The 27,095-nt window shown below is 40.6% G+C and overlaps 1 protein-coding gene and 1 long non-coding RNA gene across 5 annotated transcripts in view; both read left to right on the top strand.

Annotated features, from left to right (window-relative positions):
• Window positions 1-27,095, top strand: part of NKAIN3 (sodium/potassium transporting ATPase interacting 3) — a 571,670-nt gene that overhangs the window by 292,019 nt on the left and 252,556 nt on the right. For all 4 annotated transcript variants that reach the window (XM_021089314.2, XM_021089313.2, XM_085022309.1 and 1 more), the window contains exon 3: window positions 8,104-8,184. In XM_021089314.2, coding sequence (XP_020944973.1) covers window positions 8,104-8,184 — 81 coding nt within the window. The remainder of the gene's footprint in view (window positions 1-8,103; window positions 8,185-27,095) is intronic.
• On the top strand, window positions 10,983-17,100 carry LOC146403873 (uncharacterized). The gene is made up of 2 exons (XR_014843765.1): window positions 10,983-12,845; window positions 14,434-17,100. It is a non-coding gene; the product is annotated as an uncharacterized LOC146403873 (long non-coding RNA).

Here is a 27,095-nt window from a genome sequence, read left to right as displayed (position 1 = left end):
GCTTAACAATTCCTGCTTTACTGCTCTTCTCTAAAGATTGCCTCTGCTAAGCCACTGTACAGTCTCCTCGAAAGGTGCTTCACAGAGTTGATCTTTCAGCCTAAGAGACTTTGATCTGCATAATAGCAAGCTATCGTTGGATTCTGTGTTCCAGTTTGTTGCTCTGAATGCAGAGAATGTTTACTGACTATAGAGTTTTCCTTGTATGCTGTGTTCTGCTGAAGCACAAAGTGCCAGAAGGTTGAGAAGCCAGGGGCTTCTGTGTGATGGAGCTGTTGGTGCCCGTCAGCGATATTTCTAGTCCTGTCACTTTCACCCTCTACATGTCGCACCTTCTTCACGCACCCCTGCCTCGGGCGAGGCTTCTGCAGTCTTCTTCCTGCACATGGACTTCCCGCTTGCTTTCAGCCTCCTCTCCGCCAGTCTGTCCTTTGCACTTTTTCTAAATCACTTCAAAACTCTTCACTAACTCTTAACAGGATAAAATCTAAGAATATTCTTGGCTGCCCCACCTGACCCAAGTGGAGTCTCACAATTCCTCCTTCCTTCTTTCCTCTTCCTTCCTTGTATCCTTCCTTCCTTCTCCCCTCCTCTCTCCCTTCTTCCCTTATTTCATTTTCCTTAACTTCCTTCCCTCCATTTCTCTTAGACTTATTCTTTCCAGCCCTATGTATTGGGTTTCTGCTGTTTATCTGGTATTATGTTCAGTGTGGGGCACATGGCTGAGCAAATACACCTGTATTTTCTTCCCTTCAGGCACTTACCCTACAGTCTAGTGAGGGCAAGTGGCTTTTATCATGTAATCGTCCACTTAACTGTTAAGGGGCAACTATTACAAGTCCTGAAAAGGAGCACCCTGTGCCAGGAGATGCATGTCGGGAGATCCACCTGCCCTGCAGTGTGAGTGAGAGTTCACTGGAGTGGAGGGGACTGAAGGGGGTTCTGGGCAGGAAGCACCAAAGGGCACACAGTAGGACATCAAGAGCAGTAGCTTCCACTCCCTCATTACACATCCACTGCAGACTTGCTCTTCTGTGCCAGGGCTGGAGAAATAGCAACCAGTGTGCCTTGTGGACCCCTGCTCTCCGGGAGCCCATTGCGTAAGGAGTGAGAAGGGGCAGGCTCCTGGGCCATCTGGAGGTGAGGAGATGGCTGGGAAAGAGGACTGGGCATGGGAGGCGGCAACAGGCAGAGGCCTGGGGAGAGCACAGCCAGCTTCAGAGACGGAGATGTGGAAGAGCAGAATTTGTGCACTGCAGCCTGTGGGCCATCCCTCACCTGCTGCTCCAGCCTCCATCTCCCTCTCCCTCCCTCCCTCTCTCTTTCTCTGTCTGTCTCTCTCTTTCTCTCTCTGTCTCTCTCTCCCTCTCTCTCTGTCTCTCTCTCCCTCTCTGTTTCTTTCTGTGTGTGTCTCTCTCTCCCTCTCTCTGTCTCTGTCTCTCCCTTCCTCCCTCTTTCTCTCTCCCTCTGTCTCTCTCTTCCTCCCTCTGTCTCTCTCTGTCTCTCTCTCTGGGTCTCTCTCTGCCTCCCCCTTCATGTCTCTCTCTCCCTCTGTCTCTGTCTCTCTCTCCCTCCCTCTCTCTCCCTCTCTCTCTGTGTCTCTCTCTCTCCCCCCCATGTCTCTTTCTCCCTCTCTCTCTTTTCTCTTCCTCTCTTTCTGTTTCTCTGTGTGTGTGTCTCTCTCTCCCTCTCTCCGTGTGTCTCTCTCTCCTTCCCTCTTTCTCTGTCTCCCTCCCTCTCTCTGTCTCTCTCCCCCTCTTTGTCTCTATCTCTCTCTGTTTCTCTCTGTATGTCTCTATCTCTCTCTCTCCCTCTCCCCCCTCTCTATGTCTCTCCCTCCCTCTCTCCCTATCTTTGTGTGTGTGTGTGTGTCTCCCTCCCCCTCTCTTTCTGTCTCTCTCTCTCATAGCCTCACCTGGTATTTGCGCCCCAGTGCCAGCAGCGGGCTCTCAGTCCCCCACGCTCACTTCCTTCCATGCACTTTAGCAGTTAATCACTGCCTGCTCCTTTGCCCCTGTGTCTTGAGTGCATTTCATAATCTGTTTCCGTTTATGGCTCCCCTACTAGGGAAAGAGTTCCTTGCGAACACAAGTGTCACAGGTGCTCCTGTAAACACCTACTTGTTGCCTTCCCATCCGGTTCCCTGGCGGATCCTGCAGTCCTCTCCCGACAGGCCCTGTCACTTCCTCCTCTGATTTTGGTCCCTCACTTCCTTCTCCCCCTTCTCCTCCTGTGTGTAGAAGGAGGCAGATTCAGGTCTTTCCGAATCTTCAAAGTGTCTGCAAGACAGTCTCCGTTTTTGAGTTTTTGCTCATCTTGATGTGCCCTCGATGCATATGCCAATCAGATCACTGTCGTTTTATTTGCTGTCTCATTCGAGACCCCCTCCAGGAAGGGGAGAGCAGGAAAGGTCTCCACACCAGCCTGTCATTTGGTTTAATCTTCACAAATGTCCTCTGAGTAGGTATTAGCCTCCCTGACTTTACAGACAAGGAAAGGTTGGGGAGCTCACCCAAGGAACCCGGAGAATGAGTAAGTGGCAGAAGTGGGTGATAGTGTTGGGTTTATGGAGTTGCTTTATCAATCTGCTGGTGGCTTCCACCATCAGATTCCAGAGGATATGGTGCCATTATCCGTAAAAGATTTGATATTGGAAATGATTGTGCCCTACCCCTCAGCAGATCAGAGAAGAGTGTTCACCTGTGTGGGATTCCAGATGAACTCTGATTCTAGCATGTCTATTAGGGATAAATGCCTGAAGAATCACTAATCAATGAGTATGGGAAATCTGTTCACAAAGGGGGCTCTTAAGGGGAAGATTAACAAGGGTGCCTTGTTAATAGGGAGGTGGCTACTCCATGTTAACCTTATCACATCACAAGGAGCTCATCCTTAAGTTGTTTTCATGAAGGCTTTGGTTTGAAGCCACAGTTGGTGGCCTGGAATTAATTCTGGTATGAAAAAGCCTGAAAATGAGTGTGACCTCTGTCACATTCATCAAGGGGTGCTTCAAAAGCACGCACTTCTCAACAGCAGTGAGAGGAGACCTTGGTCCAAAATCCGTACGACTTGAGTGGAGAAAGGCCTTTTTGGTAGCAGGAGAGTTTTCTCTCAAACTTGCCTGTGGCATTCATAGCACTGTCCCCCATTATGGCTGAAACAGTCACCAGTAATGCCAGTTAAATTTCATCCATTGCAAACTCAGAGACATTTTGGACACCAAAACATAGAGGGTAAGGCCCTGCCATTTCTTGCATCAGTTTATCACAGCTGACTTCAAAGACTTATCACCCTTATGAAAACGGTGAAGGTAAAGGACCACACAGGGCAAGCCCTCCAGTGGCCACAGGCAAACTTCAAACTCCTTAGAGTGGAAATCAAAGCTTATAAAAACCGCTCTTTACGTAGCTCTCTTGCACCCCTGCCCTCCCCACCTTCCCACCTGCCGGCCATGCTGGATGATTTATTTGCTGTTTCTTTGCCTCCTCAGTTTGCAGTCTCTGTACCTTCTGCCTAGAACACCCCATTCTCTAATAACTCTTAATAACTCTTCAGCAGAAGGCTCACCTTCAAGAGTCCTTCCCTGACCACTCCACTCCAGGATAAGGGCTCCTCCCTCTCTGTCCCCTTAGATCCGGTTGACTCCATCCTGTCTCCTTACAGTTGCATCCGTGCTTCGAGGAGCATCCACCCTCATCAGCAGTGCCCTCCAAGAAGGCAGCAGTGCCCCTCCATTGCTGTATTCTAAGTTATCCTGTTAGATGTGGGCCTTTAAAGATGCCTAATACTTGAATGAATATATAATAAATGAATGAAAAGTTCCTGGATGAAATGAATTTACTGGATGGACTAGGCAGTGATTTTTTATCTTAGAACATGGCAGCAATAGTTCAGCAAAAGAAGCTGGTCTTACTGCCTTGCTTATCTCAATCTGAACTCCAAGATTTATATGATAAAACGATATGCCTGTACCTAACATTCGCTGCCTTACTCCTCAACTTATTTTTTCTACCAAATAGAATGCTGTGGGCCCCTGCCAGTAATTGAGGAGGTCCCATTGCAAAGACTATTAGAAAAAAAATCACCCAAATCACAAAAACGAAAGAGCAGTAATATACACATATGAATGAATGAATGGTCTTCCTGGCAATTGGAAAACAAGCAAGCTCAGGAAGTAAAAATAATTTATGTTATGGACTAATTGCTCAATGAGAAAGTAGACTGGGAGACTTCTGAAGTTCATCTCAATTTAAAAATGCTGAAATATCCTCATAAAACTATGAAATATTCAGGAAACCACATAGAACACACAAATGTTTTTTCATCTTTATAGACATTGTCTAAGTAAATTTGGATTTAAAATATGTGTACTAAACATAAGCAAAGTTGGAGAGATGAATCAGCTGATAGATTATAGATAGATGATCAGTAAATAGAAGGATAGGTAATTACAAAGAATAATATTTTTACTTGGGGAAGTTAAATCTTCTATATAGCAGGTATATCTATGTGGCTGTCTGAGCTTATAGGTGTGCTCTGTGATAACCAAAAGGTATTTGTTAAAAATGGAGAGTATTGGAGTTCCCGTCATGGCTCAGTGATTAACAAACCCGACTAGTAACCATGAGGTTGCAGGTTCAATCCCTGGCCTCGCTCAGTGGGTTAAGGATCTGGTGTTGCTGTGATCTGTGGTGTAGATCACAGACATGGCTTGGATCCCACGTTGTTGTGGCTGTGGTGTAGGCCAGCAGCTGTAGCTCTGATTTGACCCCTAGCCTGGGAACCTCCATGTGCCGTGGGTGTGGCCCTAAAAGGACAAAAGACAAAAAAAAAATGCAGAGTATCTCTTTGTTCTTTATTATAGTTTCAATTGCATTATAGATAAATTAACCCACATCAAAAAGAAGAAAGGGAAGATAGCCAGTCTCTCATACTATATGTTGTTCTAATACTTTCTGCTGAGGCAAATTCCTTTGGATGTGTTATTTGAGTTGCTAGGAATCCTTTCTTTTTATTTCTGTGTACAGTCTTGAGTCTCAGGTGCACGCAATGGTATATAGTTTCCATCTCATAACAATCCAAAATTCAATCATACAGGAACTTTGTTCTCCCTAAACCAATGTATTAGGATAAACACACTTAGGATATTGCTTTAAAAAACAAAACAAAACAAAACACGATGTTTATATAGTGCATAACACATTAACAGCAAAATACAAAAGAAATCCATCATTCCAAAAACATTTCCAGTTACAGATTATATATATGAGTGAAATAAATTTCTGGTAAATTGGAAATTTGGCAAATTGCTCATTTGGTAAACTGACAAATGTGGGGAAGTGTTAACTTGCAAATTAATCTGTATTCCTTTTCCTAAGACCTTTTGAAAGGAAGCCTATCATTTAATAGTTGGACAAACTGTCCAAGTTCCTATCCTAACCCTGATAGTGACTAGGCAACCTAGTGCTTATCTTTTGCCTTGGTTTTATCGTGGTGGTTGAATGACTTGGTCTTGTAAAGTGCTTGGCACAGTACCAGAAAGGTAGAAAGCAGCAGAGTAATAAGTCTTGTTATTGTTAGGAAATTAGGAGCAAACTGTTGGGGTCTGCTCAGCTCGAAAATTTCATCTTTGAATGTTCAGAGGTGACATCAACAGTACATCTTGGTGGGGGGAGGGAGTGGGATGGACAGGGAGTTTGGGGTGGGTAGATGCAAACTATTACACTTAGAATGGATAGGCAACGGGGTTCCACTATACAGCATATAGCACAGGGATCTATATTCAATCATTTGGGATAGAACGTGATGGAAGATAGTATGAGAAAAAGAATGTATATATATATATATATATATATGTATGACTGGGTCACTGTGCTGTACAGAAGAAAATTGGCACAACATTGTAAATTGACTATGCTTTAATTAAAAAAATAGTACAACTTGGTAGGAATCAGAATATATCTCAATCACTGAGTTCGTGCTGTGATTTTAAATAGATTTGTTTTATTGTGTATTTTTATAACTATGAGTTGATTTGCTTTTCCAAAAAAGTACGTTCTTAGGTTTGCCATCCTAATAATTAAGAAGCATGTGGTTTTTCAGTTAATTCTGTTCATTTCCTCACTTTAGTCTCGCTTTATGTCCTTTCCCTTAACTTTTTTTTATTTTTTTATTTTTTGTCTTTTGTCTTTTTAAGGGCCGTACCCACAGCACATGGAGCTTCCCAGGCTAGGGGTCCAATCAGAACTGTAGCTGCCAGCCTACACCACAGCCACAGCAATGCCAGATCCAAGCTGTGTCTGTGACCTACACCACAGCTCATAGCAAAGCCAAATCCTTAACCCACTGAGAGAGGCCAGGGATCGAACCCACAACCTTATGGTTCCTAGTTGGATTCGTTTCCATTGTGCCACGATGGGAACTCCCTCCCTTTACCTTTATCCCTGGCTTTTTTCTCATGACTGAGTGGTCTACACTGCTCTCTCAAATACACCCATAATTAGATTTATTTAAATGAAAAATATCAGACACCAGATGCCATCTTATTAGCAACATCTTTAAAATCTGATGTGGTTGTTTGTAACTTTAGCAGTTTGCCAAACATACACACTGAGAATGTAGCTTAGCTATTTTCACTATTCATGGGGGTACTTTGCGGTTCAGAAAAGTGCATTTCACGCATCTGGTGCATTTTTTAGAAAATGTCTAAACCCACTCATCCTAGAAGACTACTAACAGAAGGTATTAGCAGGTCAACAATATCTGCTAATACCAGAAGCCTCAATGTATATATTGTAGCTTATGTTAACTTTTTAATGTAGTTTCAAGCTCCTCTAAATTTCCAGTGATTTTGGAGCCTTAACTCATTATTATAAATGTATTCTTTTTAAAGAAAATTATAAATGACAAAGACATAAAATGTAAATTGAGTTTTAGAAAAAAGTTAAAAAGCTTCTCATCAGGTTTCTAATAAGAACGTGGCTATTTTATGCAGTGTTTAAAATTCATAAGTCTATTATTTGGCACAGCATTGAATAGCTAATAAATTATTTCAATATTTATTGTCATTTAACAATTGCTAATAAGTTATTTCAACATTTATCTTCATTTAACAATGGGAAGCAATAATTTAATTAGTATGCCTATTTAAGAAGCTAAACATTCATGGATTTTTGTAGTAAAATAAAATGAATGAGCAAACCATTGTATTTGGCCTGTTAATTGTGCTGTCGTGGTGCGTTCCCTCCTCAGCCGTCAAGCTGTTCTTTGTGTCAGATTTCCAGACCTCAGTGTCTTTGTCTGCATAAGAAAGTGGGTGGATGAATTGAGCCCTAAGACCCTCTCCATTGATGAGTCTTGACCTTAATTCAGTCTAATATTCTTGGGGAAGGCATTTCCTAATATATAAGACATTAATAAAGCCCCTTAATCAGTGAGGCCAGCATGCTTAGAGTTCGTAGCATGTAATTGGAAGGTAGTTTCCCATCACGGAAGTATGTTGCCTCCTTGCTCATTCTTAATCCTACTTATTAATTTCTGTGCTTTCAAAAAATATTTTACATGATCATATATTATCCTATAATTATATTAAGGGCATATGCTCTACTCTTAATGAAATAGTCCAACAGTTGAAAGTTTGTTAATTTTACTGCACTCCATTTTCAAACATGATCCTCATTTGGGGGAATGGAAGTGAAGGGTTTTGACTAACATCCCAGAAAAGTGACGATTTGATATTCTGACTAAAAGATAGCTAGATAGCTAGATAGACAGCTCACAGAAAATTTGCATAATTGTGTTCCTTGGAAAAGCTAGTAGTCAGAAAACAAATCAAATCAGGACTTGGATTTAACTTGTATCTGCAAGCCAGCAAAGCACTTTAAAAATAAATCTAGTTTTACTGGCATCTACCGAAAGCAGTAGAAACTATTGGATTTTTAATTTCTAGAGCTCTTAAGGAACCTGATAAGGAACACTCTTTTCTGAAGAGTCTGTTGCTTCCCAGAAGACAGACTTATTGACATTTGTATTATTGATTTATTTAGTATACATGTCTTTCATCTCCACATTTTTCTCTTTCTCCCCCTTCCCCTTTCTCTCCAGTATACAGTATGGACTGCCCTTTGGGTCACCTGGAATGTGTTCATTATCTGCTTCTATTTGGAAGTAGGTGGACTCTCTAAGGTAAGTGTATCGTGCTTTTAAAGTACTCTTTTATAAAGAGTACACTAATAAATCATCCAAGTAAAGTTACAAATGGATACACATATTTCTGTACAGTAATCTAAGCAACAGTACAAATAGAACACTAATCAAAACAAAGCTTGGGTACCATTCAGGAAAGAATGATCTTGGGAGCGTGTTAATACAATGATGCTCCAAAGCAATGGCCCTGTGATTTAGTTAAGCTGTAGTGGAACCCAGTTTCCATTGTATCCCCATGCCCAGTGACCACAGCCCCAAATGTTAAGTGAGAAACGGTTTTGAATATTCTTCGGTTTAAAGTGGGGCAAGGGATTGACTAAGATGTAAATGTAACAAACATGAATAGCAAGTTGCTATCTTTGCTTGAATCTTAATTCTGAAAAAAGAAGTTTGACTGGGAATGAAATTTCTCATTATATGTAAGTAGAGCATATGTCTGCAAACAATCAAGTACATCAGTGTAGTGATTCCTGTTGTGAAATCCTGATCAGAAAAGAGTTGTCTTGATGTGGCGGCATGATACAAATGTTCTTTCTGTCTGTCTAGAACTCATGTCAGCAAAGCACATAATTTTCATTATGACTCTTGTGGAACCATCTTTTGATTACCATCCAAAGGGTAGAGCATCTTGGGTTAAGTCGCTTGTGTTTCCTAAGCATTTTTCTCATGAGGCAGCACAGTTTTCACTTGAAATCATAGAGAGGAAACTGAACAGTATGATTACAAAAAGAATAAAAAGCTGTAATCTATTTTTAGATTTCTTGTTATCAACTTTGTGCAAACTTATTCTATTGTTGTATGATAGTCTCAAATTTTCCTTAAGTAACGGAATGGTCTTCCATTACCATTTGTGATTTTGATCTTAAAAAATTTGCCTTGAGCAGCACAGAGATTTTTAGAATTGTTAGGCTCCACTGGAGTCCGTAAGATAACAAAGAATTTTTGATTCGGCCAAACAGCAAAAAATCCCTGAAGAGTTTTCTCCAGAACTTCCTGAAGTGGTTAATCTTTGTTCTTCACTGCAGTAACTTGGTAATTAGAGCTTGTGAGAGTTCCCGTTGTGGCTCAGCAGTAATAAACCTGACTAGTATCCATAAGGACACAGGTTTGATCCCTGGCTCCACTAAGTGGGTTCAGGGTCTGGCATTGCCATGAGCTGTGGTATAGGTTGAAGACACGACTAGGATCTGGCATTGCTATGGCTGTGGCATAGGCCAGCAGTTGTAGCTCCACTTCAATGCGAGCCTGAGAACTACCATATGTTGCAGATGCAACCCTAAAAAGGAAAAAAAAAATTAGAACTTGTCATCATTTTCTCACACTGGCAAGTATAGTCAGGAACCAGAAATGACATTTCTAATTTTGAGTTCCATACAACACCAACATCTACCTTTAACGTTTGTGCTTTCAATCATATTTCACCACTCATTTCTAAGACAGGGAAAAGTACTAAAATCAGTGCCCAGTTATCATCTGTAACATGCAGATTATAAAGCAATTTTAAAATGCAAATTTTGTGAATAAAATAATTGTGAATAATAAGCCTAACATTTTTCAACTCATTGCATTTTGTATCTCATGATTTGAATGGTCATTTTAAATCATATTTTTAATTCCCTGTGTGGAAAATCATCTTTTATTTCCTTCATTGTTAATTGATTTGGAATAAATTAGACCAGAGAAAAGTTTGTGTGGTAGAATTGGCATCCTACTGTGTTGAAAGAAGACAGAATTTCAAATCATAAGTCTTTCATTCAAATCTTTTCTTTAGCACTTATAAGCTCTGGGTCCCAAATCACTGAGCCCCACGGTCTTTGTGAAGAATAAAAACAAACAAGCTCCTCCAATAATGACAGCAATCAGTGACTATTTGGTGTTTAGCAATGTTTTGAGCACATCAAATATGGTAACTCAGGTAAGCTTCAAACCAATCCTGTGATGCGATTTTTTCTTTTTAAAAAATAAAATAATAATAGTAGTGATTTGTTGCACACAAGGCTTATTTCTGCCTGCCACATACGGTGACCTTTGTGAACCATTTTTTTTTTTTTTTTTTTTTTTTTTTTTTTTTTTTTTTTTTTTTTTGGTAACTGCTTTTCTAATATCCATGTGCATGTCAAGGGTTTTTTTGTTTTTTTTTTTTCCTTATTTCTTTGAATTCAAGGTTTTAAAAATGGGTATAATAGCCCTAGTTATTCATTTTATTACTCGTTCAAGTGCCATTGAGCTGTTGACCAAGTACTCTAGGTCATTATAAGGATAGATGACTCCAGAATGAGCCTCTTGGATTTTCCAGTGTTCTCTTTCTATTTACTGTTTCAAAGGCTGGTAACATCTTCCTGGGCAGCCACAGGGAAGCCTCAATTCTAATCTGTAGGAAATTTATTCTCAAAGCTAGAGCAGAGTTAGGGAGCCCTGATAAACCCAAGCACCTCTGCTATTTTCCAGGTTGTACCCCATTTCATAAGCTATTCCTTCTCCGCATGGGCTAGTTTATTTACTAACTTTCCAGAGTCCTCCATCTCCCGCTAGTTTATGGAGGCATTTCTTGGAATACCCCCCTTGCATATATTAATAGACGCCTCCTTTTACCTTTGTTTTTGCCCCAAATGTCCATTCTAAAATGTTGACTCTTTCTCCCAGAAGGATTAAGATTAATTTCCACAACACCTCTGTGGATCTGGGTTTATTCCAATGACACTTAATAAGAATAACCATTCTTCTGAACTAAAGGTACACTTGCCTGGCCATGAGCACTCATATATCTGGCCCATTATGGGGACTTGGTCATGACCTTGAGATTTTCCCTTTGCTGTTATCTGCTCACCACCTCAGCATCATGCTTTTGTCCTGATTCTCCCCAGACTTTCGAGAACTTGAAGGAAACAGATATACTCTTTTAAGGAATGTGGGCATGTACCGTGAAGTTAAGAATAACTGGGGCTGAGTGATCAAAAGTGCCTTCGCTTACATAATCTACTAGAGCCTCAGTTTCCTTTTCTGCAAAACGGGGAAAGCCACAGCACTAATTTTATTGGATTATTGAAGGAATTCGCTAAGGTAATTCATACAGAGAACTTAGGATCTTGGCATACTGTGAGGTTTCAGTAAAACGTGGTTCTTATAATGCCAGTCAGCATCATCATCTTTATTATTATTGAGAAATTAACAGACCTCACGATCCTCATTCTGAAAACCTTTGGGACATATATTTATTACCATGCAAGAGCTATAAAAGGGGGGAAATGTAGGACTGACTGACTTGTTTAAAAAGTACGTAATAGTCCCTTGTGGTAAGACCTCAGATCTGCATATTAACTTCACAGCTGTAACGTTCTTAATTAAACTCTTCCCTTCAACATGTAAATAGCGTTTTTGAAATACTTATGCATCTAAATCCTCCTGCAGTCCCTTCTGCTCCCCCTGGGAGGACTTTATGTATCTTTGGAGTCTCTGAGGCTGTTTCTCATGCCACATTTTAAGATCACCGAGGGTACAATTACTAAGTTATCGCTGCTTCTTTGAAAGTTGCAAGACTTGAAATCATTTTTTTCTTCCTAAGGTCCATGCAGAATGTAAATACGAAAATCCAACTCAATAGCTGCAGTTAAAGATACTGAAAGTTAGGTCGAGAATTCAAGTTGTACTTGTTTTTAATTGCAAAGGAATTCAGCTGATGTCTTAAGGCATCTTTTTGATGACTCCAAATTCCAAGAACTTGAGGCTACTCTTTCTTCTAAATGACTCTTCCTGAAAGATGTATAGAACTTACACATCAGTAATCCTAGAGAATTTGCAGGGTGTCACATTTTTGTGGAATTCAGACTGTGTGCATTTGTGCATGAGCATAATTTGACGTAAAAAGGAATGCAAAGAAATTCTCTGAAGATTTACCTTATATTAATCATGAGCTTTGATCCAGGGTCTTCTACAAACCTAGGCAGGAAGCGGGGAGTGCAGCACCCACTAATCCTTCCTCATGCCTCCTCTGCAGACTTCATGTTGCCTTCACACAGGAGAACTACCTCCATCTGTTTCTCTAGGTCATGTTTTAAGGACATCACTTTTTCCACAGGACTTGATTTGTGGGTATTTTGATTCTTAAAGCAAGTTACGCCATTTCCCCAGATGGCAGTAATAGCACTTTCTTGTCCTCTTGTGACTTAAATCGTCACCATTCATTCATGAGGGTCCTCTTCTCTTGTGAGTTTCTTTGGGTGACTACTTCTCCTGGGCAGCCTGGCAGGGTCAGTGAGATCATTCTTCTTTTTCAAGGCTCGTTATTATTACCTCGCCTGAATTGTCCCTTCGTACTTATTCTCTTTCTTGATGAAGATTCATTTTCCTTCAAGGTTGGAGTCTTCCACAGTGGCTCTGGACAAGCACTTTCAAGTAGGAAACTTTTAGATCATCAGTTCTGAGTTCTGTATAGGAGGAAGGAATTGCATAGGAAACGGAGCCTCTAGTCCCTTCAGCAGCTTACCATCCATTCACTATTTCTAATAAACATTCTAAATTTTTTTTTTGTCTTTTTAGGGCCATACCTGCAGCATATGGAAATTCCCAGGCTAAGGGTTGAAGCTGAGCTGCAGCTGCCAGCCTGTGCCACAGCCACAGCAAGCGGAATCTGAGCCACGTCTGTGACCTACACCACAGCTCATGGCAACGCTGGATCCTTAACCCGCTGATCATGGCCAGGGATGGAACCAGCATCTTCATGGATATTAGTTGGGTTCATTACCACTGAGCCACAATGGGAACTCCCTCTTTTTATGTCTCAAAGAGTTCCTTCTCTGTGGGCCATTTCAAACTAAATCAGGGATGTATTATTTCTTTATTTTAATAAATAAAACTTACTGAATCTAATGATGGGTATTCAGCTTAAATTTATCCTTTCCTTTTGATGGTTTCTTCCTTCTTGGGCATTTTTCAAAAAAAATCTTGAAATGTGATGTTTATGGAGCGCTGAAGCTTGGATACAAAATATCTTTATTTGAGAATAATTTATCACCAAATGACATTGGAATAGCATCCAAGAAGCCCAGCAAAACTACACCTACTTTTGAAACTACAGGAATGATATCTTACGTATTGTATCGTGAGGTAGACAGCATATCTGTGTAAATCAGACTCTTTGGAAAAGCGCATAAACGTTCAGTTCACTAGAATAACAAAATATTTCTGATTACGAAATAATATACTAGTATATATTTTTCCTGCTGTCCTAAAAGAATGTTTTCGTCTGTAGTATTGACTGAGGGGAAGTGGGGGATGGAAGTGGTGGTGGACATCAATTTGGTTATTAAAAATTTATAAAGGAAGAACCATGACAATAAGTTTCTGGGAATTAAATCGAAATGAGACCCCCAAACTTGGAAATGTTCTTTTGTTTGTTTGTTTCCTACATGGTCCTCTTACAAAGTGATGCAATTATATTCTTTTAAAAAAATAGCAAAGCAACATAACTATAGTTATGCATTTCTTATTCCAAGGGACTTAAACAATACTTTTTCCTTTGGCCTGGGTCTAAGTGAACATAATTTCTGAAAATAACATCTTCAGTGTCCTTTGTGTGGTACAATAATTGTTTCTCCCATAGCTTCTTTTTCACAGTAAAGAAAATTATAAGCATGTTTAAACTCAGTATTATATTTTTCATAGATTTCATCAAATACAAATATTTTGAAAATTTTTGCTCAAAAAATCCAATTTGCCGCTACGTTATAGTCCAGTGACATATAGAAACCACAATAAACTAAGTAATTGCTGCAGCCTGGGTAGTGTTAGGAGTTTTTAATCACAAGTTTGTGTGGTAATCTCATGCCCTTCTGTAAAGATTCAAGCAGTTTTTTCTAAAGAGCAGATGAATCTATGAATATATGAATCTATCAAGAGTGGCTTTATTTATTGCTATAGAATGAGGCTCACTGTATTGAACAAAGCCTAATCAAATATCATTGAATAACTAGGTTATTGTCTCAACTCTTTGGATTATAATCATCAAATGGTTTTGTTTCTTTGAATAAACTCTCTCCCAGCTATTTTGTCGGAAACCCTATTCCCACTCATTACATTATGTAACAGATTCTGTAACAAATTTGTCATTAAAAATTAGTTTCCTGGGAGTTTTTATGGCTCAGCAGGTTAAGAATCCAACTAGTATCCATGAGGATGCAGGCTGGATCCCTGGCCTCGCTCTGTGGGTTAAGGATCCAGCATTGTCATGAGCTGTGGTGTAGGTGCAGGCATGGCTTGGATCTGGCATTGCTGTGACTGTGGCATAGGCGGGCAGCTGCAGCTCTGATTCACCCACCCCGCCACCAGCCTGGAAACTTCCATTATACAGCAGGTGCAACCACAAAAAGAAAAAAAAAAATTAGTCCTCTGCCTGATAAAGCTGTTCTCCCCTCACCAAAGTTGAGCGTGCTTAAGGGCTTTCCTCTCTTCTCTTGACCCCACTGCTCGGGGAGAAGAGACAGGAAATAGTCATCTTTCTATGGCAGCCTTGAGCTGATGACAAAGTTTGCAGGGATTCTGACCTCACCCTGTCCTTAATCTTTTCCCACCACTGCTAACAGCCACTGCTGATGTGAAAATCCCCAAACTGGCTAATTCTCCCATTATATTTGTTAAAACAATATTTATCTTTCATAAATCTCTATTCCAGTTGATATAAGTTTGTGAAGCCTCTGGTTACGTATCATTAAGCTATTCTCAGTTGGAATGTGGCTGCTGAATTTCCATGTAAGCATTTTTTTTTCAAAAAAGAACTTTGGATTCTGCAGAGTAACCACACTTACAGCTGATATTCAAAGGCTTTGCTGTGTATTTTAAAGGCAGTTTAAAGATGCTACTGAAAAATTTCTGATGCAGTTGGTTGAATATAAGGTCATTTCAAAACAATGTGTAGAACAAATAGAACATGAGTAAATGCCATTAAGATTTTGGATTTTCCTCTGATGTTAATTAGTTTGTTCCAAAGACACAATCTCTTTGCTGTGAAGCGTCAATTAAAGAGTATGGTCTTGGCGGAGAAGAATTTCAGGTGACATTTACAACGGTTCATAAGATTATAAAAGGGAGCCTGATAAATGCATTTAGTTGTGTTTATTTACTCTTTTAAAGCTGGAATAACAGCATATATCACTGCCTGTTCTTATAAAATAAAAGAGCAGCACGCAGTCAAATTATAACTGATGAGCATTAAGCTGAAGGGCCCGATAGGATCAGAGAAGCCTAGGGGAGCAATTACTCAACGACTACTCTCAGATGAAGGCAAACGCATGTCATTTAAATGCTTCGTATCAATTTTTCCTATGGAGCCTGTGAGGAAGGAGGAGAGGAATCCCAGATAACCATAATCATTATCTAAAAAGTTCTCTTTGCCCAGAGAAAGTTTCTCTTTGAGCCCCCGGGCTGTGATGGCCCAGAATTACAGGTCTGATATGGGTTGGAGTGTTGAACGTAGACAGCCTGCAGAGTATCTGTTGGAACCCCAGTGCTGTACCACCAGCGGCCCCAGCACGAGAGTTCTGGATCCCTGGCTCAGAAGGGATAAGCTGAATGATGAAGAAATCAGTCAGGTTTACAGGGAAAGATGTGAAACGTGGAAATGATTGGCCAGAGGTTTAGCAGCAAGGATGCGAAGGGGAAAAGGAGAGAGGTTTTGCTTTCTCTTGACACAGGGCGCTGCTAAGAGAATGACAGTTCAGAAATCCTTGTAGCGAGACGCCCTTTTCTTGTGAAGCTCCTGACAAATCCTGTCTGCCCAGCAGCAGGGCTGCCTGGGAGGGTGGCCGGGCATGGACTGACCAGGAAAGAGAGTCTGCCAGCACAAGCCATTTCAGCCCCCATGTCCTGTCTGAGGACTGACAGGAAAACCGAGAAAAGGGCCCGGAGCAAAGATGGTCCAGAAGATGAGGCAGAACTGGCTGGTCCCAGACCACTGAATAGAGGCCAGGGTGACAGCATTCAAGGGAGAGGAACACAGGAAGAATCTCATTGTCCAGGATTCAGGAGGAGCCTGTGTCTCCTCTGCCCTTTAAGCCTCCAGCCTCTCTTCCCCCTTTGCCTGTTTACAGACTTAGACATAGCAGAAGAACAGCGACCACACCACATCCAGTTGTGTTCCCTGGAATTGTTAGAAGGCTGGTGAAATGGTCAAATCAGCACACCAAAGTGCCAGCGGTCTAGATGCCCTGAACAGTTGGCTTTTTCTCTGGAAACTCTCAGCCTCCTTCAGAAACTAGATGGGTTGTCTCACCATCAAATAACAAATGCCACTGAGAAAACAAAGGAAGGTATTTTAAAAAGTAATTCTACCCTAATCTTGGGGAAGCTTGGCATGGTTCAAGTTCTCTGAGAACTTATTTATGGAATTGGAATATCAGTAGTTCTTAGTTACCTCAAAGTATAGACACTTTGAAAACATGTACTTCTGAGATTCAAATTAGATGGGGAGGGACAGAATTGAATGAAGTGTGGCTCCCTTTTTAAAAAAAAGGAAGAATATCCATTTAAATTAATTTACAAAGGGGAAGTGTAACTCCCTGTGAAAATCATGTTGCTTTCCTAATGTTCTAGGTGTTCAAGCACATCCATCTAATCACTCTTTCATCAAACAAATAGTGGCAGACGTTTCATTCATTCCCTTTTCCTTCTGGTCCAGAGTCAGAGAAAAATCCACCTGTTTGAGGTAGCAGTTCCACTTCTGGGTATTTACCCAAAGGAAATGAAATCACTGTCTTGAAAAGATGTCTGTACTGCCATGTTCATTGCAGCATTATTTCCAACAGCCAAGACATGGAAATAGCCAGAGTGTCCATCATCAGATGACTAGAGAAAGGAAATGTGATATATTATAGGAATGTCACTCAGGCGCCAAGAAAAAAGAAATCCTGCCATTTGCTGGAACATGGATGGACCTCGAGGGCATTATTTTAAGTGAAATAAGTCAGACAGAGGAAAACTAGTGCTATATTTACCACTTATATATAAAGATAATGAACTAATAGATACAAAGAACAGATTGGTGGATGCCAATGACAGGAGGTGACGGGTGGAGAAAATGGGTGCAGGTAGTCAAAAGTCACAGACTTCCAGTTCTAAGATGAGTAAGTCCTGGGGTACAGCATGATGACTATAGCGAACAATATTGATTGTATATTTGGAAGTTCCTAGAAGAGGAGATCTTAAAACTTCTCATCACAAAAAAAATTTATAACCATGTGAGGGGATGGATGTTCATGAAAGCTACTGTGGTAATAATCATTTTCCAGTGTATACATATACAATATTATATGTAAGTTATATCTCAATATAACTGGGGGAATGTGAAAGAAATTTAAGTAAAATCAAGGTGTCAGCAGGCTGTGTTGTTTTCTGGAGGCTCTAGAGGAGAATTCATTTCCTTTCATCTTCCAGCTTCTAGAGGCTGCCCACATACCTTCCTGTCTTCAAAGCCAGCGATGGCAGCCCCAATCCTTCTCACGCTGCCATCTCTGATTTTCTGCAGCCAGGAAAATGTTCTCCACTTTTAAGGACTCAGGTGACTAGATTGGGCCCAACCTGGATCATACAGGCGAATCTCAGCCTATCAAGGTCCTGCACTTTAATCATATGGATAAAGCCCCTTTGCCACCCTAAGGTTCCTCATTCACAGGTTTTGAGGATCAAGACCCAGACGTCTTTTGGGGTCACTCTGCCACCACAGTGGTGGCTGCCATCTTGGACTATGAGGTGACCTTGAAGATGTCAACCATGCATGAGCAAACTGAATAAAAGGAAAATAGGAGCATGGGACGCTAACTCTGTGGAGCTTTTGTATCCACCCTGAATGGCCCATAAAGATTTCTTTCATATTAGAAAATATGTTTAAGCCACCTTGGGGGGCTTGAACTATGCAGATGCAAATAATACCTGCCCAAACCTAGAAAATTCTACAGACAATTGCACTTAGCATTTTCTTGGTTCAAAACACTGTGCCAGGCACTAGGACTGCATCCAGTTCCTGCCCTCATAAAATGTCCCATATCATAGGAAAGACAGACGTTAAGTGAGTAATAACAAGAAGACATAACCAGTGTTATGATAGTGACGGGAAAGGGCTCTGATTGCCTAGGACAGGGAACATCTGTCACCAGGACAGCTTCCTAAGGAGGGTGAGGATTATACACACTCAGCACAGAGCAGCGTTACAGTCCCCCCGCTGACCTCAAACATAAATGCTGCTGTGGACCTACCACCTGCGAGAAAAGCACTTGGACTTGCTAATTTTTTTAACTCCTTGAAATGAATTTTCCTCATTCCACTCAATTCCATCCCACACTCTTTTTCCAGACTCTCTTCTGGCCAGCATGTAGTGAAGAGAGATCTCTGTGGGGTTATATGCGTTAGAGCCAAGGTCACTACCCTTGGAAGATGGGTCCTATAAGGACATACTCTAAGCAAGGGAGCTTTCAAGTTCTCCATCATGACTCCCAGTGGCCTGGAAATATCTGTTTAGGCAGAGCTGGGAGAAAAATCCCAGAGTGCTGGGGGTCCTTTTGCATTAATTTTCCTGAGCGTAAGTAGGCAAATGTGCTCCTCAAATATAAGCCTGTGTCATTGCCCAATTGCACTGTTTAGCTTAGGGCCAGCAACTGATTCAAAAAGTATTTCAAGGGAGGGAAGATAAGCTTCCTGCAAAGTCCTCTGTGTGCTGCTGAATGAGAAATGGCACTGGGTTAAGAAGTCTTTTCAGGAGTTCCCGTCGTGGGTCAGTGGTTAAGAAATCCGACTAGGAACCGTGAGGTTGCAGATTTGATCCCTGGCCTCGCTCAGTGGGTTAAGGATCCAGCCTTGCTGTGAGCTGTGGTGTAGGTCACAGACGAAGCTCAGATCCTGCATTGCTGTGGCTCTGGCATAGGCCGGAGACCACAGTTCCAATTAGACCCTAGCCTGGAAACCTCCATGTGCCGCGGGTGCGGCCCTAGAAAAGACCAAAAAAAAAAGTCCTTTCAAAACAAGCACTCTATCTCCACACTTCTTTTAGCAACAAAAATTCAATGTGGTTGCACTGTCTGGAGAGTTGATTTGACCCTATTTCCGGAATAAAGTGCCGTGATTTGATGACATCATTTCCACAGGAACCATCTATGTTTTAGCTTCTACATAGAATTCATCATTCTGTGCTTGTCCTTAATTAGAGAATTAATAGAAAAAGCACTTCCTCTGTGTATTAAGTATCAGGGGGCGTTAAGGCTAGTGTGGGGGTGAGTGTGAGAAGATATTCTGCCTAGGTTAGGGCAGTAGAGAATCACAGAAGCCCTGATTGGATGAGTCGTGCTCAGCCTTAACTAAGATCCTGAAACAATGAATGTGGTTGTTATTTCCTGTGTACAATTACTCTTATATGCTGAGAACATGGTATGGATTTTGCTTTAGCATAAGAAACAGGCAGGCTACTGGTCCCTGAAATCAATGACAATCAGAAGAGCCTAGACATTGGGTGATTTGATGAATAATTTAAGACTGATTTGTTAACCCTGCAGGAGTGAAGTTAGCCGTGCAGGGAGACACATTGTCAATTGCCAGCAATTTACTATGTTTTTGAAAACCACAGGCAGCAATTTACAGAAAAGATTAGGCCAGTTACTGTACATGGGTGACACTCTCTTGATTTAAGATGTCAATCTGGAAAGCCGTTCACTGACAACTGGAGTTTGGAATGAGGTTATAAAGTTTATGAAGAACTGCTTTTACCTGAGGATGTCTCTCCTTCTGCTCTGGGAGACCCGTGAATCACACCCTCTGCCGGGATTCAACATGCATATGCAAATGAGCACTGTCGGAGAGGGTGGTGCACCTGCTCCAGGAACCCTTAAGCACCTCTGCGTCGCTCGCTGCTCTAATGCTCTTGTCCATGGGAAAGCACGTGATGGGCTTTGTTTCCTGGAGAAGAAATCTTTGTCCATAGATTTAGTCCTCTGCTCTCTAGCTAGGGAATAAACTTTCATCCTATGTCTGGTTTACTTTGCCTTCCTCATAAGAAGCTGATTAAAGGAAAATCCCATTTTTATGAGTGTAATTTCTTTCCACTTCTTTGCCTTATGGGGATTAAGTCAGTAACAATAATTTCTTCATATTTGAATTTGTTTTAAAAAAAAATGAAATGAAGATAGCCTTAGCCCCTAGTGGAATTTATTGCCCTTGGGCGTCTGAAGAATGACCTCTATCGGAAGAATATGCGTTAAATATAGCATCTCATAATTTAAATATGATAAAGTATAACCTATAATTGATCTTTTTTGGAACTCTACCAAAAAATGGACGTTGGATATATTTTGAAATTTATTCTTGAAGTTTACATTATCAACTTCTCCAAGGATTCCTAGCAAGCTTAAATATTGCAAATCAGAGTTGTAATTGTAATTCCTCTTCTGAAATCATAGATGCAAATAGCAACTATATTTTTTAATGAGTCTACTTTTCTGGATGAGAAACAAGTCACAAGTTCCTGTGTGTACCATTGTCAGTGGTAAATCAGTCTGAAAACTAACACAGATACCTTCTGCTTTCCACTTGTTCTCTCTCTGCCCCTTTGACTGAGTCCGTAAATTCCTTTACACATTGACGGCAGCTCTTCTGTTTTCTTTAATCATTTTCCCACATATTGTTTCCAAAAGGAGAAAACAAGATGACCATGTGATAAATTAATCTTTATCTTCTATGTCAAATATTAAAAGCAAAATATAGAATACTAGAAATTTATCATAAAAGGCAAGAATCAAACTGTTTAATAGCTAGACATTAGTATTAGGCTACAGCTCTGCCTTTCCCCAGAGGTTATTTTTAAATGTTAAAAAAAAATCAATAAAATTAAAAGTCCATATGAATGGACTACTTTTAAAATACGACCTTAAAGACAGACAGGACTCTTCAGTGGTTCAGCCGACTTACTGTCTTGCCATCTAAGGCAGTAGAAAAACACTCGACAAAATGCCTAAGTTTTTAATTACTTACACAATCCTGGCTTTGGTGACTCTGAACAATTAAATCATACAATTTCATTGTTCGTTCTTTGTCTATAGCATTGTTTTTGGCCACACACATGGCATGCAGAAGTTCCAGCCCAAAGATCGAATCTGCGCTATAGCTGTGACCCAAGCCACAGCAGTGACAACACTGGATCCTTAACCTGCTGAGCCACCAGCAAACTCCCTGCACATAGCATTTTTAATGTAAATATATATATATATATATATATATATTTACACACACACACGTACTTTCAGTAGGGAAAAATGTTGACTTATTTAAAGACAGCTGTGTTATAGACAATACAATCAAGGTTTTTATCTGTTTGACTAAAGAATACATTGGGGTATAATAATGGTGGCAGCTAATAGAATGCCTTGACTGTGAGAGGCTTTCACCATTGTTGAAAACATCAGGAAATGAATTTCCAGGGTCTCAATATTGATAGGTTTACCCACTAAGGCCCCTTGCTGCTTGGATGGTACTATAATGATTTTGACTTGATCTATTTCTTTACCTTAAGAAACTCTCTACTTTGTTTTTCACTAAATCATCCAAAGCCTCATGTACTTTATTACGAGAACCAAACAGAGAGGTGGTTTATTATTACTTTGCATTTATATTGTGTTTTCCTTCAAGTAGCTCAAGGGGCTTTACAAAACATGACAGCAGTCATCAAAACACTTTGTCAGGCATGTAAGGCGAGAAATAATGCTGGTAAAAATGTGCCAGAGGCATAATGCTTACTGGAGAATGTTCATTTTCTACATATTTTCCAAGAGAGAAACTTTTTGTAAATTTTCTTTTTTTAAAAAAAAAAAAGCTCCAACTTTCTTAAATATTTTCTTTTCTTGGCTTTGGAATTAGACACTTTCATGCAGCAAATTCATTGAGCACCTTCTCTGTGCCAGGTATTATTGTAGGCACTGAGAATATAACTGGGAGATGAAAAGAAATCGCTCTCATAGAGCTTTCATTGTAGCAGAAGAGACATAATATATAAACAAATAAATACATGATGGAATATTGTGTTATGTGCTCTCAAGAGAAAACTAAAGGCAGGATAAGGGGATAAAGGATGATTTCATGGGAATATGGGGTGAAGAGGCCCAAGTGGCCGACAGGAGCAAGCCATGCAAAGATATGGGGGATGCCAGATCCCCAAGACAGAAGGATGCTCGGTTGCATAGGAAACAGGAGAGATGCTGTTGTGTCCCTAACATGCCATGAGTCTGGAGAGCTGGGTAGGGTAAGATCCTGTAGGAACCTCATCGGCTGTGGGAAGGATTTGGATTGAGCCTGAATGTAATGGGAACCCATTACTTCCATAGAAGTTTGAGCACAGGAGAGTGGCAGGATCAAAAATTGGTGTGTCTCTCATATAGGAAACAAGAATAGAAGCAAGAGGCCCCATAGAGATATGATGGTGGTGGCCCAGGTGAGAAATAAAGGTGGCTTGGATGAGGGTGGCAGCAGTGGCAGAGGGGAGGGTAATCAGAATTGATTTACAGTTGGAAATCAGAACTGACAGAATATGCTAAATGATCGGAGGAGAGGTGGTGTATGGAAGAGCTTTAAATTCTATCTCGGCCATGTGTGATTCTATCTGGAGCTGTAGTTCTCTCACCTATAAGGGAGCAACAGTATGGTCATCTCTAGGTATCCACAGGGCACTGGTTTCAGGATCCCCACAAATCCACAGATGTTCAAGTCTCATGTATAAAATGGCATAGTATTTGCATATAACGCTGACACATCATCCTGTGTACTTTAAACCATCTCTAGATTACTTATAATACCCAATAGAATATAAATGCTAAGTAAATAGTCATTGACTACATGGGAAGTTCAAATTTGCTTTTTGGAACTTTCTTGAATTTTTTCTTCAAATACTTTGACCCTCAGTTGTCTGAATCAGCACATGCTGAACCTGTGAACACAGGGGCCCAGCCGTAATTAGTGAAAAGTCGGAGGCCTCCTGCGGCACAGAACACCCTTTCTGTGCTTTGAAATGTCTGCTCCCTCCGTCTTCCCAACTAGCCCCTTTCTTTCTTGCTTTCTATTCTCTTTAACTTCCTTCTCTTCCCCTTTTGTTCCTGTTTCTCCGCAGTTGTACTCTATTGTCCTTGCCCCCCAAATGACTTATTTAAGGATACCAAGACTTGGCCAACTGGTCTACCTTTGAACACATGAGGGATCTCTTCAAGGGAAGAGTCCTGAGCCTCACTTTCTTAGTTCTGTGGTAAATCCATTCTGCATTTTTAGCCTCTAATCAAAGCCCTTGACTCAATTGTTGATGTACTTCTGATGTATACATCTGAAACTACAATGGAAAAAGAAAAAAAAAGAAAGAAATCTGTGTCTATGTCTCAAACATAGAAGGCTTTCATAATGAGAGCAAAAAAAGGAAAGGGTTTTGAGACAGAGTCAGAAAGTACCTTTCTCTACCAATTTGTATGTGTTTACCATGAAAATTCTAATTTCAGTGAGAATCAATTGTTTAAATCCACATTGTGATTTTTTGAGACATTCTGTGTGATTCAATTCTGACACTAGTCAATTTTCTAATCCTCAAACACCAACGGGGTGTCCAACTATTTGATACAGTTCTGACACTGACTACCCAGAGTTAACTCAGACTCCACTGGTTAAGGGCTCAGTGCCACAAAGACTGACCCCTTTCACACACCAGCTGCAAAGGGGATCCCTGGGCTACTTGAACTTCTGCTAAAACAACCACAAATGCAGAGGTTCCTATAGTCCCCCACTGGAATTCATGAAGATGCTTTACTTATGAGTATTGACTTATTATATAGGATACAGCTCAGGAACAGGCAAATAGAAGAGATGAATTTGGCCAATATGGATGGAGCTTCTGCACCCTGTCCAGCTGTGCCCTCCTCCCAGCATCTCCAAGTGTGGCTGTGGTCATCAACCCAGAAGCTACTGGAAACGGGTTGTTCAAGAGTTTTTATGGAAGCTTCATTATGTAGGCACAGTTGATTAAATCACTGGCCATTGGTGAGCGAACTCAATTTTCAGCCCCTCTCTCCTACCCAGAGGCAGTGGGGCTGAAAGTTCCACCCTCCAACCACGTGGTTGCTTTATCTGGCAACCAGGCCTCCCTGAAGCTGTCTAGGCTCTAGTCCCTAAGAGTCACCTCATTAACATAAACTCAGGTAGGGTTAAAGGGAGTGCCTTGTGAATAGCAAAATATACACCTATCTCAGGAAATCCCAAGGGTTTTTTTTTTTATTTTTTAATGATTTTTATTTTTTCCATTATAATTGGTTTACAGTGTTCTGTCATTTTCTACTCTACAGCAAAGTGACCCAGTCATACACATATATATATTCTTTTTCTCACATTATCCTCCGTCATGTTCCATCACACGTGACTAGATATAATTCCCTGTACTATACAGCAGGATCTCATTGCTTATCCACTCCAAATGCAATAGTTTACATCTATTAACCCCAGACTCCAAATCCATCCCACTCCCTCTCCTGCCAGCCATAGCTCCCAGTCCATCTCTCTCCCTCCCCCTTGGCAACCACAAGTCTGTTTTCCAAATCCATGAGTTTCTGTTTTGTGGAAAGGTTCATTTGTGCCATATATTAGATTCCAGATGTAAGTGATATCACATGGTGTTTGGGTTTCTCTTTCTGACTTACTTAGTATGAGAATCTCTAGTTCCATCCATATTGCTGCAAATGGCATTATTTTGTTCTTTTTATGGCTGAGTAGTATTCCATTGTGTATATATACCACATCTTCTTAATCCACTCATCTGTGGATGGACATTTAGGTTATTTCCATGTCTTAGCTGTTGTGAATACTGCTGCAATGACAATATGGGTGCATGTATCTTTCTCAAGGAAAGTTTTATCTGGATATATATGCCCAAGAGTGGGATAGCTGGGTCATATGGTAATTCTATATTTAGTTTTCTGTGGTACCTCCATACTGTTTTCCATAGTGGTTGTACCAATTTACATTCCCACCAACAGTGTAGGAGGGTACCCCTTTCTCCACACCTTCTCTAGCATTTGTTTTGTTATTTGTTGACTTGTTAATGATGGCCAATCTGACAAGTGTGAGGTGGTACTCATAGTAGTTTTGATTTGCATTTCTCTAATAATCAGTGATGTTGAGCATTTTTTCATGTGCTTGTTGTCTATATATATATATCTTCTTCAGAGAAATGTCTATTCATGCCTTTTGCCTATTTTTCCATTGGATCATTGGCTTTTTTGTTGTTGAGTTGTATAAGTTGTTTGCATATTTTAGAGATTAAGCCCTTGTTGGTTGCATCGTTAGAAACTATTTTCTCCCATTCCTTGGATTGTCCTTTTTTTTTTTTTCAAGGTTTCCTTTGCTATGCAAAAGTTTGTCAGTTTGATTAGGTCCCACTGGTTTATTTTTGCTTTTATTTCTGTTGCCTTGGGAGACTGACCTAAGAAAACATTTGTATGGTTGATGTCAGAGAACATTTGTATGGTTTTAGAAGCTCTATCTCCGTAAGGGATAAACAGAACATCTATATGTATGTATTTTTCATTATACCACACTAATCATGACCTCTTTAATTACCCTCCCATTGAGAAAAGAACTTTTGGAAGGAGCCTGACATTAGATGTTAGGGTTCATCCAGAATGAGTGCAGAGGCTGCTGAGCAGGTAGAAAGAAACAGAAGTCTGCTGGGTACCAGGCAAGTTCATAGAAGGAGCTCATTTCACCCTGACATCAATCTCCCAAAGAAAGTGGCCTTTCTCCCTACACAGATAAGAAAATAGAAGGTTTAGAAAAAGCAAGTAATTTTCTCCTGCTCAGACAACTGATGTCTGGCCTGGGTAGTGTTTAGTCTTAGTCTCCAAGACTAAGATCATATCCATTATTGACAGTTGCCTCTGGTATACAGAAGGATCACAAAATGGGAGGGAAAAAAAAGAAAGAAAAACTGGAGCAAACATATTACTATATTCATACCTTCCTCCCCCTAAGTGTCCTCTTATCTAAGCCCAAGACCTGGGAAACTTATGATAAACAAAATTCTGCCCAAGTAGCTAACATCAGGCTACTTAAGTGGGAAGACTTAGTGTAGGAATCTTGTGCTTTCAACCATCAAAGGCTGCAACTCAACATTTGTATTTTCAGATTGCAGAAAAGCTTTGGCCTTGAATTATCTGAAAAAGTATACTCTCACAGCTTGGTACATAGGATCTGAAATGTGGGCAGCCTCCCCGCTTACTGCTTCATTGTTATTTTCATCATAACATCTGCAGTGCAACCTTGCAGTTCACAGCGGCTCCAACCATGGTGCCCTGTTTAGTTTTGCCCTGGGCCCTTCATCCCCTCCTACAGATGAGGAAATCGTGTCTCTGAGAAGTTAAATCTCTGATGAACACACACTAAATAAGTGGCTAAAGGGAGAGTCAGTCCGAGAACATCAGACCCATGTCCAAGGATGTTGTCAGTGATGTGATACAAGTTTGGGTTTGGAAGCATCTCAGTGACTTAACCAGGATCCAGCAGCTACTGAAGCAATGAAACCAGCTGGGAATGAGGCAAGGCAGGTGTACCTTAAAGCTGAGCGGTTCAAAGCCACTGTCCCATCCAGCTCTGATGGAAAACTGGTGTAATGGCAGCGATCACCTCCCTTGCAGTGGACAATTGCTTGTGTGTTTTTTTTTAATTTTTCCACTTATTTATTTATTCAGCATCACTTTCCCTTCATTAGGAAAAAAAAAAGCAATAAAATAGATATTCTGTATTTTTTCCTACAGCGGTTGCTGTCAAGTTAATAAGCATTCTGATTTGGTGCTCATATTGTTTGTTAGACCTCAGGCTCCAACTTGGAGAAGCCCTGTATT

Source organism: Sus scrofa, chromosome 4 (assembly GCF_054392235.1).
Source record: "Sus scrofa isolate SSC_HxYL_T2T_F1_AM1 chromosome 4, Sscrofa_HxYL_maternal_Yorkshire_Landrace_v2.0, whole genome shotgun sequence".
Lineage (NCBI taxonomy): Eukaryota > Metazoa > Chordata > Mammalia > Artiodactyla > Suidae > Sus > Sus scrofa.
The sequence above is the reverse complement of the archived record's forward strand: the minus strand, read 5'-3'. Positions and strand labels throughout refer to the sequence as shown.